Raw genomic sequence first — 20,040 nt, forward strand, 5'->3', positions numbered from 1 at the left:
CAAAGACATTTGTGTTTGTGTGTGTGTATGAGTGTGTGCTGAATCATGCTCTTTATTTGAGCACTTTCTCACAAATCAAAAGAAAAAAGACTAGAAACAACAAAAAAGGTAGAACATAGTCTTATAAAGAAGTAGTAAATGTAGATAAAATAGAATGTTTCACTTATGTACCTTCACACAATGCAGTTTCTTCTGTTTTATCTCATTTTATCCTCAACATGAAGAATTGTTATCCTAATCTACACGTGAAAAGACATGAAGCTCAGAAGAGTTCAAGTATTTGCTTATTTCCATGTGACAAACAAGCGAAGGAACCAGGTTCTGATATTCATCTAATCCCAAATCAAGCGTTCTCTACTACACATATTGCATTATTCCAAATAGGTATCATCTAATAGGTTAATATTTTATAAATGGGATTTGCATCAAGTCTATAAAAAGGTTCAAGCACAGTAATTTGTCTTTATTATTCTAGATTCTAGAATTCTAGTTCTAGAATCTCTAAACTACTGTCTCCCTAAAACCGCAAGAAAGAAAGTCTAGAGTAGTGCTTTGGCGCAAGTGCTTGCTTTCCTTATAAATTCACTTCTTTGGAAAAAAAAACTTATTGAATATAAGAAACAAATACAAAGATGAATGTAATAAGATTTTTCCCTTTGAAGAACTAAAGAATCTAATTGTGTTTGACTGCAAACAATATATAAGGCAGAATGAGGTAAGCGCTGTAATGGAAGGACATAACAGAAGCAGATGAGAGAGTGCTGAACCAAGTTTGGTACTCCAAGTTCAAATAAGAGTTCAATGTTTTTCTCATTCTTTTCATTTATCCCTTTCTAGAGAGTACACATTATTGCAAATTTCTGTCATAATTATGGTTCTCAGGGCCCATCCTCTTTAGAATCTTTAATTTCATACAAGCACTCAGCATTCTGCAGTCTCTTCAAGTAACTTTACACTTCCTATCACTTTTGTGCTAGTTCATTTAAATCATCTGTAGTTGTCATGTTTTTCTCCCACCTCTCTGTGGCTATGTCTTTTTCTCTGAATTTTTCAAAAAGTTGTAAATGTAAAAATTTTAGTGAAGCTTTTTGTAAACCATACTTAGAAGTCTCTTCTAGATTGAGAGAAACCTGGCTGATAGTTAATTGTGTGTGTGTGCGTGTATTTACCAAAAGGAGCAGCACATATGTATATATGTGTGTGTATATATAGAGAGAGAGAGAGCACACAAACACACGCATATATACAAAGATATATATAGTCTTTAGTAGTTTCAGCATATATATTCATACTCAGGTTTGACTATGAATCAACTCCATATATGCTGTGAACCTTATGAAGTACTAAGTTATATAGGACAAGGTCCCTGCCTTGAAGGAGCTCAGTCTAACTTCCCATTTTACTAAAACTGTTGGTATTTAGAAAATATAAATTAGCAGCTCTCAGTTACTTTCTGGAATTTGGAAATATTTATTATGCACCTATTGTGTTTTGGGGAATGTATGGATATATGCTGATATAGTAATCCACATTAACTATTAAGTTTCCCAACTATTCTCTAGACTTATTTGCTGTTATTTCCCATGCCTGAAAAGTATTTAATCTTAATATATGTAGTTGTCAATTTCTATTTCCTACACTTATGCATCCACATCTTTGCATCAGTCCTACATGAAAAATCCTCAAAGTGCCACATGGTAACTACCACCAATTACAATACTAATCAAGTATACTTTACAAAATTAAACTTTAAAAATGTACCCACAAGTCTAGTTACTAAACAAATTTATTTCAGATCTTTAGCAATTCAGTTTTTGCAGAGTAGCAAAATAAAGTTGTATTCTACCTTTTTCAAAATGTAATATTATAATCATAAATATTTCTGTATTTCTAGAGTAATGACTTTTAATAGTTTACATTCCTTTATGTTGAAATGACATATTTAGTCTCCAAATATTCCATATGAAGTTTCCAAATTTTCATATTACAAGTGCAGCTACAAATGGGATTGTTGAATCAAAGGTAGGAACTTCAGTGTATCACTTTTATTTACATTAAAATAAATGGAATTTATTGAAATTAAAACAATCTTGTTTGCTATTTACAAATTGTAATGTAGGAGGCATATTATCCTTTGTGTTTTTTTACAAATACAATAGTATCAATAGTATCACACTTTGGAAAGCAGGTTGCTTTTTGCTAATTTTGATACAAGTGTAAAATAGCTTTAACATCGCATATTCACAGATTTAAGGACTTGACCAGAGCTTACCATGAAACCCCTAAACACTGCTTCTTCCCCCATCTGTTTAGAGTAAAACACCGACATTCTTTCGTAGACTGCTTAGCTTAGGTCTGATTTTTTTAATAAAAACCACCCAGCGGGTGGGTGATTTTGCTTCCGCGCGGAAGGGCTTCGGCAGAAGCTTTCAGGCAGCACCGCGGCATGGCGGGCTGAACTCCTGCCAGTTGCGGTGGTCACTGGGTCTGCAGCTGGGATGGATCTTGCCTTGAGTGGGCAAGTTGAAGGACGAGTCTCTCGCGACCTCTTGGGCCACATTTTGACCAGGACACTGCGGACCGCACAGTGCAACGTAAACTCAGGACAGGACGAAGGTACCACCCCGCCCCAGTTCGGCTGGGGAGTTCTGCGCAGGCGCGGCAGTCGTGCGACATCCGTCACTTACGGCTGAAGCGGTTTGTGCTGGGAGTTGGTGGCGCGGTGCAGGGCTCATAAGAACGAGCGGCTTGGGCGCGGGTAATCAGCTCCCTTTCCCCCTTTTCCCACTTCTTCTAGGTTCTTGGGACTACCGCGGAGCTTCCGGACCTGATGCGGGCGCCCTGTCTTGGACTGTCCCACCTTGCTCCTCTACTGCTCCGGGTGCTCCCGCGCCCAGGTGGGGGTGAGGGGCGGGGTCGGGGGCTGGGCTGGGCTGGACTCCATCCTGGCATCTTCGTGTTGAAATCTCCCGGGTAACTCGCCGTTCTTCTTGTTTTCCAAGACTGGTTTCCGGGGATTGTGACTTGCAGGGTCCGCCATGGAGCCAGAGCAGATGCTGGAGGGACAGACGCAGGTACCAGGAGGCCCTGGCTTCAGGGTGGCGGTGTGCAGCGAGAAGGGGCGGCTCGTGTCTCAGTGACCTGTGTTTTGTTTTCTAGGTTGCAGAAAACCCTCACTCTGAGTACGGTCTTACAGACAATGTCGAGGTAATTCGCCCAGTTCTTTTGCCGTTTCTGAGCGTCTCTTACGTGCTGGAGAAAACTTAGGATCCATTTTTACCAGGTTGCTTTGCACAAGGGAAAACTTTTATCTCAGCATGAACCAAACAGTATCAAGTTATGGGTAGCTTGTTTTATTAGTGGTGCTAATGCTTCGTGGTATACAGAAGTCCAAATTACTTTTGAGTCAAGAGTTTGAACTGAAAGTGATATAAAGAAACAAACATGCGTCACCAATGGAGACTGTTAGAATCGTTTTTGCTTGGTGGCTATTGATGAATCTGTTGGGATATTCTTTGGAAAAATTGCGCATTAAAATTACACCCATTGTCTTTGTAGCAGAATAGTGTGCTGGTGGAATGAATAAATGTTGTGTTCTTTTTGCGTTCAGTAGTAGATGCCTTTGGAAGCTGTAACACACATAATAGACATTGTTTTTGTCTTACACAATGAAATCTGAATTCAAAGAGTACACACAAAAAACATACACAAGTGGATATACTTTCCCAGAACTTTTGCATATAAGTGCTAGGAGGTTGTTTAAAAGTGGAAGTTAGGGGTGCCTGGGTGGCTCAGTGGGTTAAGCATCCCACTTTAGTTCAGGTCATGATCCCACCGCTCTGGGTTCGAGTCCCATGTGGGGGCTCTGTGCTGACAGCTCTGAGTCTGGAGCCTGCTTCAAATTGTGTGTCTCCCTCTCTTTCTGCCTCTCCCTCCCTCATGCACTGTCTCACTCAAGAATAAATAAACAACAACAATTAAAAGAAGTAGAAGTTATTTTGTAAATGAATGAGTAAATGCTAGAGCAAATGAATTAGGCAAGGCTGGGTGGGATTGGTTAGGAAAATAGAGGCTTCCAGGAGATGTGTATGTTTTATTGGGGGAGGAAAAAAAAATAGGGAAAGACCTTGCCAGTGATTAAGTTTGGATAAATGAGTGCAGGAGTATTTCCAAGCGAAGTAATAATAGTAGCAGCTACTATTTACACAAAAGAAAACTTTGTGTAAAGTAATTACACCAGTTTGTGTTCTATTCCTTTAAGAAACTTCTTTTAAGGCATCAGCACAATCTTTCTGTGATGGTGCTTGTGTACGAAGGCAGAGCCGTGATACGGTACAGCAGTGTTTCCCAAAGTGTTTCTCTCAAGTCCTCAGACCAATTTCCATGGAAAAGTGAGGAAAAAATGAGCGGAGGGAGTATTTGATAATGATACATTGTTTGGTGATTGGTCTTCCTGCTTTTATAATTTAAAAATGCCCATTCTCTTGGGGCACCTGGGTGGCTCAGGTCACCATCACGCAATTCCTGAGTTTGAGCCCCACGTCGGGCTCTGTGCTGACAGCTCAGAGCCTGGAGCCTGCTTCGGATTCTGTGTCTCCCCGCCCCTCCCTTCTCTCTCTCTCTCTCTCAAAAATAAATAAACATTAAAAAATGTTTTAAAAAAGCCCATTCTCTTATGAATTAATGGTGGTAGTAAAAGAATATATATTTATTTATTAGTAAGTTTTTACTTTGGAAAATAGAGTTCATTTCCCTATGTTGGTTCCTTCGTTAATTGTGTAATTTTGAATTTGTTGTTTGTGGTATCTGAAAGTCTGGAAACCACTACAGTTGCTGCTACTTTCTGTCTTACTCCATTTTGTTTCCTAATTTCTTTTTGGGGGCTTGCTTTATGGTTTATAGCATGCAAGTCTAGCTTAACAATTTACCTTCAAGTGGTATTATTTCTTTTAGTGTGCAGTGTAAGAACCTTAACGACAGTGTTCTCCCATTGTCTTTCAACTGGCCTTTGTGCTATTGTTATATATCTTCTACATATTTTATAAATACCATAACTCATTTTTATTTTTTTTTAATTTATTAAAAATTTTTTTTTATTAGTTTTCTTTATTTTTGAGAGGCAGAGAGAGACAGAGTGCGTGTCGTGGAGGGACAGAGAGAGAGGGAGACACAGAATCCAAAGACAGGCTCTGGGCTCCAAGCTGTCAGCACAGAGCCCAATGCAGGGCTGAACTCACTAACCATGAGATCAAGACCTGAGCCAAAGTCGGTCACTCAACTGACTGAGCCACCCAGGCGCCCCCATTATTTTTATTTTTTTTATTTTTTAAAGTTTATTTGTTTGTTTTTGAAAGAAAGAGAGAGTGCAAGCGGGGGGTGGGGAGAGAGAGAGAATGAGAGAAAAACCCAAGCAGGCTCACTGTGCAGAGCTGGATCCAGGGCTCAAACTCTTGAACCATGAGATCATGACTGGAGTCAAAATCAAGTGTTGCTGCTCCCTTAACTGACTGTGCCACCCAGGTGCCCCTCATTATTTTTATTTTCTTTAAAAAGTTGTCTTTAAAGAGATTTAAACAATAAGAAAAAGGAATATTTCACATTTACTCACTTATTTACCATTTACCATATTTACCATCTTGACTCTTCATTCTTTTGTGTAGATGGAGATTTCCATCCGGCATCCTTTTCCTTCTGCCTTAAGGGCTTCTGTTAACATTTCTTATAGTGTAGGTCTACTGGTAAGGAAGTCTTCGAGCTTCTGAGTGTCTTAAAAAAAAGCATTATTTTGTCTTTATGTTTATTTTTTTAATTTATTTTTTTTGTCTTGAGATATTTTTGCTGGGTATAGATTTGTTCTGTTGTCTTTGGCTAACATTATTTCTGGCAGGAAATCTGCAATCATTTCTGTCTTTTCTTCTCCATACTTAATGTGTCTTCTCTTGGTGTTTTTAATTTTATTACAGGTTTTAAATAATTTGATTATGATATGTCTTGGTGTGTTTTTTTTTAAATTATTTTTATGCGTCTTGTGCTTAGGATTCATTGAGTTTCTTGGATTTGTGGGTTTAGAGTTTTCATGAAATTTGGAAAAATTTCGGCCATTATTTCTTCAAATATTTTTAAATACTGTTAGCTTAATTTATTTACGTTTTCCTTTCCCTTCTTGGAGATGTGGAATATATTATAATAGCTGGTTGATGGCATTGCCTATTCTATCATCTGTATCATTTCTGGGTCTCTTTCTGTGGACTGAATTGTTTTCCTCATTATGTGTAGTAGTTTCCTGCTTCTTTGCTTGCCTGGTGATTTCTTATTGGAGGCTGGGCATTATGCATTTTATCTTGTTGGGTACTGGTTATTTTTGTATTCCTTCAAATATTCTTGAGCTTTGGTCTAGGACACAGTTAAGTTACTGAGAAACAATTTAATCCCTTTGAGGTTTGCTTTAAGCTTTTCCAGGTGAGACCAGACCGACCTTTAATTGAGGCCTAATATCCTCCTCTTGCATCTCCCCCAAGGCTCTGTATATTATGTGGTTTTCCAGTTTTGTGTCACAGGAACATGAACTATTCCTGGTCTTGTGTGAGCTCCGGGGATTCTGTCTCCTGCTTATTCTAGGTCTTTTTTTCCCTTAGCCTTGGGTAGTTGCCCTACATCCATGCACTGATAAGTACTCACCTGAAGACTGTAAAGCAGTCTCTTTAGTGTCTTTCTGCACATTTCTCTCCTTTCCATGTACTCTTGAGTACACTGTCCTGTAAATTCTAGTTGTCTTGATCTCCCTGAAGTTTCAAGTCTGTCTTCTCAGCTTGGGGAGATTGCTGAGCTCTGCTTTGGGTCTTTCTGCGTTGCATCCTATATGTTTTCTAGCAGGAAGCAGTAGCCTATGACAATCAGAGGGGTCACCTTTTTTTCCCCCCTGTTTTTGTGATCATTGTTCTACACCGTTAACATCTTATACCTTTTTTTGGAGGGGGGTGGATTTGTGTGTGTGTGTGTGTGTGTGTGTGTGTGTGTGTATACATATATATAAATTAATTCAGGATTTTGGCTTAACTAAAATTAAGCATTAGCAGTTGGCACATAGTGCATATTCATTAAATATTTGAATGAAAGATGAGAGGTTTTGGTCAAGGGGTTTTATTATAAGATATATAGGAGTTAATCAGGTATTGCTTAATTGAAGCAATTAATTGCCTCCTTATTGAAGGTATTGGAATGTCATGTAACTGACTAGTTTTTGTCATATGGGCATTATCTGTTGAAATTTACTGAGGAACAGTAAGTTTCTTAACCCATGAGCAAGTAAATAGATATTTTATACATTAAGTACAGAACATTATCATCTTACTAAGTCTCAAAATAAGATGGAAAAATCATGAGCCTGATTAGAGTAGTTGCCTGACATAGTTGTGGGAAGTGTCTTTGGAAATCATAGTACATATATATTGTAGGTATATGATTAAAGTTTTTTTTTGTTTTTTACCACTTTTTACAAAATAAAATTGTCTAAAAAAGCTAAGTCTAGAAAATGTTTCTTTGTTGTCATTGACTCATTTATATCCAGTTTGAGTATGATTGAAGCAAAATTCATTTTTAAAAAATTTTTTTTACATTTATTTATTTTTGAGAGACAGAGTGAGACAAAGTGAGAGTGAGGGAGGGGCAGAGAGGGAGGGAGACACAGGATCGCAAGCAGGCTCCAGGCTCTGAGCTGTCAGCACAGAGCCCAACGCGGGGCTTGAACCCACAGACTGTGAGATCATGACCTGAGCCGAAGTCGGATGCTCAACCGACTGAGCCACCCCGGTGCCCCAAAAGTTCATTTTTTAAAAAAGATTTTAAGTAATTTATACCCCCAACGTGGGGCTTGAACCCACAACCCTGAGATTAAGAGTTGCATGCTCCAGTAACTAAGTCCTCCATGTGCCCCAAAAGTTTATTTAAATGAAAGTGTTCTTAATAGTGGTTTGTCTTGTAGATAGCCACTTATTTCTAAATTTCTAAAATGGTCGATTTGTAAAAGAATGCAAAGTTTTTCAGTAAAGATGTCAGATGAATCTATGTGAAAGACCTAAATTTGGGGGTTTCTAGGAGTAATAGTATAAGTTGTTTCTTAAACATCATTTAAATATCACATTAATGATCTTTTCCATATGATCCTCATTTTTTGACTATCATTTACTTAATATTTTTTCTTAATTCTGTTCACTTTTAAAAATCATGAATGCATTTCTTTAAAAAAGAAACCAATGGAAAAACATTCTCATTTGATAGAGGATAACCATAAACAAGAAAATAGTGAATGTGAAATGGTGGGGATAAGTTTTAGCTATATTCTATTGCCATTGGAAAACTCTGAGCCTGAAGCCTGCTCTCTCTGTTAAGAGTTTAGCAAGTGTTGCTAAAGTGTTACACACCTATTACTACGGAAGTGAGACTTATCCTTGATAACTGCCTGTGATGAAAGAATTGAAACAGGACTAGCTTTCTCACTGTGATTCAGTGCTACTTATTGTCACGTCCATATTTTTTGAAGCATACTGTAGGAAAGTATTCTTTTTAAAAAAAAATTTTTTTTTCAACGTTTTTTATTTATTTTTGGGACAGAGAGAGACAGAGCATGAACGGGGGAGGGGCAGAGAGAGAGGGAGACACAGCATCGGAAACAGGCTCCAGGCTCCGAGCCATCAGCCCAGAGCCTGACGCGGGGCTCGAACTCACGGACCGCGAAATTGTGACCTGGCTGAAGTCGGGCGCTTAACCGACTGCGCCACCCAGGCGCCCCAGGAAAGTATTCTTATGAAAGAAAGAAAAAGCACTTGTATTTATTCCTAAACAGGCAGAAAGAGAGAGAGAAAGAATAGAATCTAGAGATAAGACATTAAAAGAATAGACACTATGGTGCCTTCAGAGAAGAAAGGCTTAAATGAAATTTAGAGATGGGTCTGATTTTATTTTGGCAGAGAGATTTGCCCTACCATACCAACTCTCTGGTCATTGATTTGCCTTTTCTACTCATGTCATATTTCCATTATTTTTTGTTTAGCACTCAATCTAGTTATTTGTAATATACATGCGTGTTTTTTGAATCCACTAGAGGATAGTAGACAATGAGAAGATTAATGCAGAAAAGTCATCAAAACAGAAAGTGGATCTTCAGTCTTTGCCAACTCGTGCCTACCTGGATCAGACAGTTGTGCCTATATTATTACAGGGACTGGCTGTGCTTGCAAAAGAAAGGTAAGATAGTGTCTGCAAATGGAGTTCCTGGAGAAAGCAAAATAAAGGCTTCCCTAAGTGAAATCTCATTAGTTATCATTAGTTATGTTTAATTATTTCTTGCAATATAAAGAGTTAATAAAATAAAAGTCAGCCCTAATATCATCAATTAAGACACTTTCATTTATCTCTACTGATCTTAGATCATATGCATATTTGTAAAGATTTGCAATTGTGTACATGTAATTTTATCTCCTTTTTACTTAATATTATAAACTAAAACTTTTTCCATATCTCTGCATAGGCTTTGTGATTATAATTATAACAGTATTGCAGTTAGCCATTTTCTTATTGTTGAGCTCTTAGGTCCAATTTCCTTTGTTATTATAGGTTAGCAGGTGACCTGTGTTATATGTTTTCATGCCTCTTTTGCTTTTGTTTCATTACTTTCTTATGATAAATTTCCAAGAGTTGATTTGCAAGTTTGAGGAACATGACTCTTTTTATAGTGTTTAACACATAATACCATTTTTCCATCCAAAAACTTATCCTTAAGTTTCTTCCATTATCATAGTTTTAACAGCGTGACTGTTAACTTTTCTTGTCAAGGTATTTTGATTTATATTTATTAGCAACATTACAGTTTTTTCTGTACATGTTTTTTCCTAGTAATTCTACCTAAATTCTTTTTGTATAAGCAAATCCAATAGGGAAAATGTTTTTATAAATTAGTTATACGTATAAAAGAGGATTTATTTATGACTGCAAGTTATGTCTCGGCTCTAATTCTGTCAATTAAAATATGGGCATCTTTTATATTTTCTTGTTGTTTACAGAAATCCAATATATTAGAAATTATAAATATTACTTTAAATGCTAGAAGGAAAAATTTGAAGAAGTTTTTAAGTAACATGCTATTATTAAAAACCATTTTTAAGGAAGGAATTCTGGCAAAATTATTCATGAAATTAACCATAAATATTATGTGAAAAATGTTGTTTATGTCTAGGCAGTTCAAAAGGCTATTTAAAATGGTAAGGGAATGTTTTGAGATCACTGTAAATGAATTCTAAATACGCCTTTTCATAGTAGGATTTTAAATACCTGATTCCCCCAATTTTTCATCTTTCATCTTCTTTTTTCAGCAAGCATAATCTTTGGAAAAGTGATAAATAGGAAATGACATCTTCTGTTAACATTTTTTCCTAGTTTTATTGAGAAATAATTGGCATATATCACTGTATAAGCCTAAGGTATATACCACGGTGGTTTGATTTACATATATTGTGGTATGATTACCACAGTGCATTTAGTTAACATCCTTCATCTCACATAGATGCAATAAAAAGGAAAAAAACAAATGAAAAGAAATTCTCCTTGTGATGAGAACTCTAAGATTCTACTCTCAACAACTTTGCTGTCTCTCACACAGCAGTGTTAGCCGAGGTCATCGTGTCAGATATCACACCCCTGGTGCTTATTCATCTTGTAACTGGAAGTGTGTGCCTTTTGACCACCTTTCTCCAGTTCCCCATTCTCCCACCTCTTAATTCTAAAAAATATGTTTTAACTTCTCAGGTGTGCTATAGGGTAGCAGTATTAGAATTATTATTGATTTAAATATTTGAAGTAAAATACAGGTGACTTAAAATATAATAGAACTTACTTGTCCAAATGAATGTTGATCCCTTCGATTCGTTTTTTGGGAGTTCATCCACTCGTCTCAGTGATGCTACAGCCATTTTCCTATATTGGTTTTGTACTCTTATTGAAGGATGATACTTGTGGAGAAAATTGTGCATGTCATAGGTGTACACTTCGATGAATTTTCAGAGTCCAAACATACCCACAAAACTTGCAGTCAGATCAAGAACCTGAGTACTGTCAGCACCCCAGAGTTCTCCCTGGTGACCCCTTTAAGTCCTTATTTCAATATCCTGGGTAATCGTCATCCCACTGTCAAACATTACATTTTTGAAACTTTGTGTTTTAGAATTGAGTTTATAACCAGATTTAAGTCATACAAAAATCTCAGCCTCTTTAAACCATATTGTTGACTGACTTGCTTGTCTGTTTCACTTACCATGTTTACTACAAATGGCCTTTGAGTGTAAAATGAAAATTAAATTTAAAAAGATGTGTTTTTGTTAATGGAATAATACATTTAAATTAATACACCTAGAATATAAATTTCTAAATTTTGGATTTCTTTTCCCTTCCAGACCACCAAATCCCATTGAATTTCTAGCATCATATCTTTTAAAAAACAAGGCACAGTTTGAAGATCGAAACTGACTTATTGGGAAGAACAGAAAAAATTTTGTTTCTACTGTAGATTTACATGATTAAGAGGCAGCTTTAATTGCCAAGATTTCCCCCCCTTTTGGAAGTATAAGAACCTTCAGGACAACAGAACTTATTTCCGGAATTGCAGAAGAAAACATTTCCCTTATTTTGATTTAATCACAATACTTATTTAATGAGTGTATTCTGTGCAATTTTTTTCTCAGATTGTCTTTAACTTTGTTTTTAAAATGACCTTCAAAATAAACTGTTAAAACGTCATTATTTGAAAGTAGTTTTTGTTCTCTATGACAAATATTTTATATGGTTCAGTTATTTTCATGAATTGCTTCTTTCTTGGGTCTTAGAATGCTGCAGAATTTTACAACAGCATGAAAATACAACAGAGTCAAGTTTAACATAACAATCTCAGCCAGTTTTTCTCTTTGTTGTCCCTGGACCTCCTGGAGGGTGGGATCTGGGCATCTTCAGTTTTTAACATTACAGGTGATTCTAATGCATAATGAAGTTGGAGTACTGATAGAGGCATTGTGGACGGTGTACAATATCCTTCATTGCTCTAAACCTTTATGGTAATACAATAACAGCTGTCGTTTGTTGCAATTCTGTGTGTCAGGCATAAGTACTATTTTACTTAAATTATCTTTAACATTAGCAACTCTACAAAGTAGATATTGTTATTCCCATTTTGCAGATGAAACCTTTGGAGAGGTTAAGTGACTTGCTCAAGACCACACTGCTGGTAAGTGCTTGAATGGCATTCAAACCCAGTTCTGCCAATGTGTTGTTGATAGCTCAGTGAGAAGTACTTGTGCAAGTTAACATCATTGCTGCTTTTTGCAATAGAAAACACCAGCCAGTCCTTTCTGGGGGTCTGCTCACTTTGTCCTATATGAAGAAATTAAATAACTCATTAGCTCAGAAAAAAAAAAAAATTGTCTGAAGAAAGCCAGGCAGGAGAAATATTCATTAGGGGAAGTGATTCTCAGTGGGGAGTGACTTTGCTCTCTCACCCCAGAGGACATTTGCTAATGTCTAGAAACAATTTGGTTATCACAACTGAAGTAATACGGAGTTTTACTGGCATCTGGTGGATAAAGGCCAGAAATGCTGCTAAATATCTTATAATACATAGGACAAGCTGTGTGCCCCACCTGTCCCCAAGAATTACCCAGCTCAAAATATCAACCAGTGCTAAGGTTGGGAAGCCCTGGTTTAGGGGCACATGGCTGGATCAGTTGGTAGAGCATGCAACTCTTAATCTCAGGGTCATGAGTTTGAGCCCCACATTGGGCATAGAGTTTACTTTAAAAAAAAAAGAAAAAGCTTGCTTTGGAAGTGTATTAAAACTAATCATGTGAGGGCCAAGTTAGGAATTAAATGCTAATGACGTATGTCTTAAAGTTCACTTTTTAAATTTTTTTTTATTTTTTAAAATGTTTATTTTTGAGAGAGAGACAGAATGTGAGTGGGGGAGGGGCAGAGAGAGGGAAACAATTCAAAGCAGGCTCCAGGCTCTGAGCACAGAGCCCAATGTGGGGCTCAAATTCACAGACTGCAAAATCATGACCTGAGTCAAAGTTAGATGCTTAACCTACTGAGCCACCCTGGCACTCCTGTCTTACAGTTCACTTTAATGCAGCAAAAGCTTATTTCAATAGGAGTGACACTTGTGGGGAGGTGACATGGTTTTGATTTAAAATTGCATATCTATATATTTGAATAGGAAAAACCTGTAAAGATTGGGATCTCTTGCTTATAGTTTCCACAAATATTAATTCTATCCGATTCATTTTGGTTATTTGGCTAGCTCCTACATTAATCTGCCTGAGTCTTTTTAGTGACATTTTTAACATTTGATTAAGTAGTAACTGGGTAATTTTTATTAAAGCACCAATAATTTTATCATCTTGACAGCAGTTCTTCACCTGTGACTCACATCAGAGCCACTTAGGGAACTTTTCATATTTGTTTCATATATAAATAGTCCTGGAGAGCCTGATTCAATTGTGATCAAGCCTGGGCTTCTGACTTTGACAAAAGCTCTTTAAGCCATTCTGATATACACCTCTGGTTAATGACCACTTTGAAGTAATGCAGTACTCTGCCTAGTGCTACATTATTTCTGGTGTTCTAAATTCTCTTTGAGATGGGGTTTAAATTACTCAATCTTGAAATTGATCCTTTTAAAAGTTATAGCTGAGAATAGGCATATTTTGTGCTGGTAGTACACATGCTTCTTACTGAATGCTTATCATGTACCAGGCACCCATGCTAAATACATGAATTGTGATATAATCTTCAAACCCTGTGAGGTAGATTTAATTTTAATAACTCACTTTTAGATGAGAAGAGTGAGATTTTTTTTAACTTGCTCAAGGGGAAATAAGTTTGGGGCAGGGATTCAAACCCAGATTAATGCTATATTACCTTCCCTTAATGCTATGTTACCCTCTGCTTTAATGTTCTCAGGGGTGCTTACAATTTTTCTTTGGGGGAAAATCAGTTTGCCCTTGTGTGTGTACAGTAGGAGGCCTTTTATCTAGTTGGTAGACGGAAAAGCGAGTCATGGTAGGGAAGCCTCAATGACACTGAACAATTTTTTTTAAACTTAAAAAAAATATAAATCTTTTTAACCTGATAATATTTTTTTTTCAATCTTTTCTTGGGTGTGGGTTCTCTGCTTAGAATTCTGTTTCGTTTTTCTTCCTCAAACCACTTCTGTAATGTATGGTCTGAAAATTCCAGTTTTAGGTTTTTTCTGAAAGTAGAGGATTATTTTAGACATTTAAGAAGTAATTTGTAGAATCCTATAATTTTTTAATGATTTTTTTTCTCCAGGCTTCAGTCATCTTATCTGCCTCTAATTTGGCAGTTTTTACTTAGTCTTTCCAGAGTATTCCACCTAATTTTTGTAGCTCTTTTGCATTATGTGTTTGCATTTCATTAGTTTATGTAATATTTGATTAAATTGTGTAGTGGTTGTACCTAGTACAACTGGTATAAGTCAACTGGAGAACACAATGGACTCTTGTAAGTTATGTACATAAACCTGGGAGGAGATTGTAATAATGTGAGACTTTCCTAAAGAGTGTAGTCTATAACCTTCAAGAGTTCAACTTATATTTGACTATGGGAATGGAGAGCATCACTTACTCCAGTAAGTTAGTGAAGTAGAAACCAGTTAAGAAAGTTTCCACTACACTTTGATGAGGTATTTTATGTGTAGCTGGCAATTACATTATAGAAGGCATTCCTACCCTTTGAACACTTATTTGGGTAGGTTATTGTTTAGTAAACAACTATAGAAATAGAGTAAGAAGTGCTACGTGTTACAGAGAATGTGTGAATTATGTTGGTAGATAGCTTAGTGGGAAGATGAGGAGAGCAAATTAGGCATAGATTCATAGAGGAAATGGAGACCTTGAATCGAAAAAAAAAGAAAAATGGGTTGGATAGAATGATATTGTCTACTTAATTCTGACAATCCTATAGAAAGAATATTGAACCTTTGCTTAAATCTCATTTAGGAGAAGGTATAGTGAGATTTTAGGATTGATAACTTCCTGCTTCCTGATAGAATGGTCATAGGGATAGCATAAAATATTGTAGCCAGATATTTTTCTGGACTGGATTCCAAAAAGGCATTAACAAATTGGATGCCCGATACCTGTCATCAACCTGTAGAAATGAAGGACGAAGATGAAAGCTGTAAATGGCTATCACTGAGAATCTATTTGTTTAAAAATCTCTAAATTTAAATTAGGAAAGTAATATAATAGTGGAAAATAGGTCACCAGAGATAAAAAGGCTAGGAAGTGATGAACATGAATTTTCTTTCAAAAAAACCCTCTTGTCAGACTTAAAAAAAACAAAAAAACAAAAAACCCTAAATCTTTTGACTCAGTTGTTTCATTTCTGGGAATTCTAAATAATATTAACAATACATTTGACAAAAGGTTTGAAAATTTTTTTCCGAAAAATTAGAAGTGAACAAATTTTCATCTCAATAGGAATCACTAAATCTGTAGTTAGCTTAGTGTCAGGTACATAGTTAAGTGTTTAATAGACATTACTTATAAAATTTGACTTCTAATGGAAGGGCAAAGTTGACTGACAATTAGAGTACTAGTTAAATTTTTTTTTTTAACTGAAGTATAGTTGACACAATGTTACATTAGTTTCAGGTTTACAACATAGTGATTTGCAACTCTAAGTTTTGCTGTGCTCACAGTATAGCTACTTTCTTTCACCACACAACACTATTACAGTATCATTGGCTATATATATTCCCTGTGTTGTTCCTTTCCACCCTGTGACTTATTCCATCACTGGAAGCCTGCACCTCCCACTCTACCAGTTTTTGCTCGTTCCCCCAACCCTCTCCCCTCTGGCAACCATCAGTTTGTTCTCTGTATTTATGTGTCTGTTTCTGGTTTTTTGTTTATTCATTTGTTTTGTTTTTTAGATTCTGCCTATAAGTGAAATCATAATGGTATTTGTCTTTCTTAGAGTACCATTTTTAAAAATTTATTTTTATTTATTTTTGAGAGCGAGAACAAGCATGAGTGGGGAAGGGGCGGAGAGGGAGGGAGACAGAATCCCAAGCAGGCTTCCTGCTGTCAGCACAGAGCCCCATGTGGGGCTCGAACCCATGAACCATGAGATCATGACCTGAGCTGAAATCAAGAGTAAGACGCTCAACCAACTGAGCCACCCAGGTGCCCCTTAAGAGTACCAGTTTTAATTGAAATCAAAAGAGCATCTTTATGTTAAAGTCTTCTCTCAATGTTGATTTGTCCAAAACTCTGTAGTTTTATTCTAGAATATTTTTCAGATATGGGGGTTTTAGTAAGTAGTAGGCTGCTCCTCAAGCTGCCAACCATGGATAAATAAATTATAAAAATGGTCAATTTAATATTGTCATGTAGATTCCAAACATGAAGTCTAAAGATGTAAGTAAAGTAGTGTGTGTGTGTGTGTGTGTGTGTGTGTGTGTGTGTGTGTGTAGGTATATATGTAGATGGCACAAGTTTAATCTTTTGTCCATCCTTATGCTTTGGCCACCTAAACAAGTACCTTTACAAATTATTGTGTTTCCTTCTGGAGGTAATCTGTATATATGCAAGTGTATGAGAATACTTACAAGTATTCATTTTTACATTAATCATAGGATACTTTAAACATTGTTTTCCAGTTTGCTTTAAAAAAATTTTTTTTAAAGCTTTCCATACCAGTATATAGCACCACCTATTCTTTTTAACGGGTGCATATGTGTGGATATATCCTACTTTAACAAGACTCATATTGATGGGTATTGTGGTTGTGTTAGTTGTTTGCTAGTACAGACTGATGCAGTGAATATATGACATGCTGTTTCAGAAAATATGTTGGGCTATGAATGTTGGGTTCTGGGACTAGTGGTGCCTTATTTATTAAAGTCTGTGCTTCATAAGGACTGTATTAGTGAGGAATTCTTCCTTGCCCTTTGCTGTGACTGATGTTTATGGAGTGTCAAATCCAAACCCCTGGTGGATATAATGGAAATTGTATATAATACAGGATGTAACACAGGAATTGCACAGTATTGCCACACAGGCTTCTCCTAGGATATGAAATGAATATTTTGCATTATATGGATCTCCATTAATTTAAAGGGAGGTAAGTGAATAGTTTCAACATATTTCTTTCAAGAGTCTGTTCTTGAATAAAAGATGGACAGGAGGAATAATGATGGGATATTTTTAGAGCATTCTAGAGATAATAGTAGATCTTTTAACCTTTCACTTCTGTTGGCATTGTGGTCTTTGCTGAGTTTGACCAGGAAGAAAACTCCTTTGGGGGAAAGAAGCCTTCAACAGAGCATTTCCATAGGGAGGAAGCTTAAATTTAAATTAAACTACCAGTTTGGAACGAGACCTAGAGTTGTTGCTAGGAGTAGAGGATAATGATAAGAATAAACCAAGAACAGCTTATAAATTGTTTTCAGATTATTTTCACTTAATCTCACAGCAAGCCTGTGAGTTAGATACTATTTTTTGTATGTTGACAGATAAGAACACTGAGGCTTGAAAAGGTTAGATCACTAGACGCCCATGATCACATAGCTGATCAGTGACAGCCAGGACTCAAATCCGTTTTTCTAATTTGGCCAGCCTGAAATACGAAGCTTTCTCAGTTCGTTGTATCCAGTGTCCCTTCCCTGTCTTTTTTGGGGCCATAGAAACACAATTAGGAGTCCTTAACTTGAGGAACTACCACTGCTTATCAATGCCATATTAACCGTATCGACAGTTTTCTTGAAACTTATGATGAAAAGTTTACCGATCTACCATGTCATCATTTGCCACTGAGTTTTGGTATTCCAAGAAGAGTACCATGGAATTAGAGCTCCAGCCCACCTTTTTGTTATCTTTAAATTGACTACTTGGCACATTTTTTTTTTCTTTTGGCTGTAAAATATGTTTATATTTGGGCAGGTTAGTGGTAAAGTGAGAGGGTTAAAAATTGAGTAAAGAAATACAGGTCAGTCTAAAATTTTTTTTTTTTTTTTTTTTTTTTTTTGTCTAATAACTAACTGTGTAGAAGAAGGTGTGAAAGTCAGAAATGGTCCAGTATTTGACCAGGTTTTTAGGCCTGGGATGTCACACAAGATCCTTGGGCCTTAAAGCTGACAAGGTGGGAGGAGGGATGGGAACAGGACAGTAATTTAACACTTCCTCAGAGGTCCAAGATATCCTACTTTACTGTGATTCCTCTATAATTTTAAAGGAATTCTTTGTTCCTGGCACTTCTGTGGAAAAGTTGGATTTATAAGAGGAGGAAATGTATGCATCCTATGTCAGGCTCTTTACATTTATTAACTCTTGTAATTCTAGGGACACTCCTTGAATGAATTATTCCCTTTTCATAGAGAATAACTGATGCTAGGTATATCACACTTGAATCTCAATTAGGGAGTTAAGACAGGCACCTCCATCCATATAAAATGAAACAAGATAACGTTTATAGTAGTCAAAGCCGGGATTAGGTGGTCAGGGTGGCCCAGTGAAGCAAAAACTAGAATTTGCGGGACCACAGGCACACCACCATGTGCCTGTTTCTACAAATGAACTTCCCAACGTGGCCACGAGCTCGCATCCCTGGGAGTGAAACCTTGGGGGTGTGAATTCACTAAAAATTCGTGTGCATGATGGGGGTGGGGGGGGGAAGGGCAAACTGGACTGTCCTCGTGGAAAACCGCATCGGCGTGCCCTCGGAGCTCTACATTTAAGGAAGTTGGCTGGGGGAGGGGGCTTGCCCTGCGGCTGCGTCCTGCTCCCCGCACCCTCCCCCCCCCCCCCCAAAGCCTCTGCTGCCGCTAAACCCCGGAGAGCGGAGCGTGCACGTTGAGATTCCTCGGCGGGCCTGGCAGCGGCTGCTGGGCATGCTCAGTGGGCAGGACCCGTTAGAGTGGCGAGTAAGGAAGCGTTGGCTCCTCTCTGGGTCTGCCTTCCCCGGTTCAGGCCCCGGCCCTGGGCTTTTGTGTGCGCGGAGCTGCAGCCGCCGCTGCCTCCTCGCGGGGCCGCCCGACCCCAGATGCCGGCCGGCCTGTCCGGTTTCCGCCGTTAACCTCGCCGCGCGGCTGGAGGAGGAGCGGGGCGGGGCGGGGCCCGCGGGCCGGCGGCCGGGCGGGCAGGAGGGCCCTGCCGGGGGTGGGGGTGGGTGCGGGGAGTCCCGCGGGGGGTGGGGGGAGGGGGCGGGCGCGGAGTCACGGGGGTGGGGTCACCGGCGGTGGCTCGGGGAGGCCAGCTGGGAGGGGAGGGGGCCGTGGGGGCGGCTCGGCGGAACCGGCCGCGGCTGGGGAGCAGCGGCGAGGCCGGGGGCTGGGGCCAGGGCGTTCCGGGCTTCGCTGAAGCCGCCGCGGGCCCCATCTTCCGGCGGTCGCCGGAGTTTGTGGTGATTGTTGCTGCCTCCGCCACCGCCCCGGCTGCCATCTCCTCCTCCTGGGCCGCCGCCTCCTCCTCTTCCTCCTCCTCCTGGGCCGGGCCGATCCCCTCCCCGCCGCCGCCTCCTCCTGGGCTGGGCCCGCGGTGTCTCGTCCCCTCGCGGAGCCGCTCCTGCCGCCGCCGCCGCCGCCTCCTCATTCATCCTCGTGCACCATAGGCGGCACAGGCACCAAGATGTCCAACCGAGTGGTCTGCCGGGAAGCCAGTCACGCCGGGAGCTGGTACACAGCCTCAGGTAGGGCCCCAGGCCGGCCGGCCCGTCAGCCCGCCGCCGCCGCCTGGCCCCGCGCCCGCGGCCGCCCGAGGTCGGCGGCCCGGCCCCGCGCGGCGGCGGGAGGGACGAGGGCGCGGACGGCCGCCGGCCGCGGACCGCGTGGGGAGGGAGCGGCCCGGAGGCCGGCCTCGCCGCCTCCCCCACCCGGGTTGGGCAGCCCGCCGGGCAGCCCGGGGCCGGCCGCCCTTCTCGCTCAGCCCGGAGTTGGGCGAGAGGGAGAGTGGCCGCCTCGGCAGCCTGCGCCCTCCCTCG

The 20,040-nt window shown here is 39.3% G+C and overlaps 2 protein-coding genes across 8 annotated transcripts in view; both read left to right on the forward strand.

Moving 5' to 3' along the window:
* The first annotated feature begins 570 nt into the window (after positions 1-570).
* Positions 571-11,787, forward strand: DPY30 (dpy-30 histone methyltransferase complex regulatory subunit). Of its 5 annotated transcripts, none has more exons than XM_019827707.3 (6): positions 571-715; positions 2,798-2,897; positions 3,003-3,074; positions 3,160-3,207; positions 9,101-9,243; positions 11,445-11,787. In XM_019827707.3, exons 3-6 carry the CDS (start codon positions 3,039-3,041, stop codon positions 11,515-11,517), a joined length of 300 nt encoding a protein of 99 aa, XP_019683266.1. In that variant the 5' UTR covers positions 571-715; positions 2,798-2,897; positions 3,003-3,038; the 3' UTR covers positions 11,518-11,787. The 5 variants fall into 5 exon arrangements, with proteins under 5 accessions (XP_019683266.1, XP_044910650.1, XP_003984391.1 ...); XM_045054715.1 differs by lacking the exon at positions 571-715 and adding an exon at positions 2,464-2,616; XM_045054714.1 differs by lacking the exon at positions 571-715 and adding an exon at positions 2,683-2,697.
* Positions 11,788-19,319: 7,532 nt separating this feature from the next.
* Positions 19,320-20,040, forward strand: part of MEMO1 (mediator of cell motility 1) — a 123,677-nt gene continuing 122,956 nt past the window's right edge. Inside the window, exon 1 of one of the 3 annotated variants that reach the window (XM_045054717.1) lies at positions 19,320-19,749. In XM_045054717.1, the coding sequence (XP_044910652.1) occupies positions 19,689-19,749 (61 nt within the window). In that variant the 5' untranslated portion in view covers positions 19,320-19,688. The remainder of the gene's footprint in view (positions 19,750-20,040) is intronic. The other 2 variants (XM_023251975.2, XM_045054718.1) reach the window with 2 other exon arrangements.

This window comes from Felis catus, chromosome A3 (genome assembly GCF_018350175.1).
Source record: "Felis catus isolate Fca126 chromosome A3, F.catus_Fca126_mat1.0, whole genome shotgun sequence".
Lineage (NCBI taxonomy): Eukaryota > Metazoa > Chordata > Mammalia > Carnivora > Felidae > Felis > Felis catus.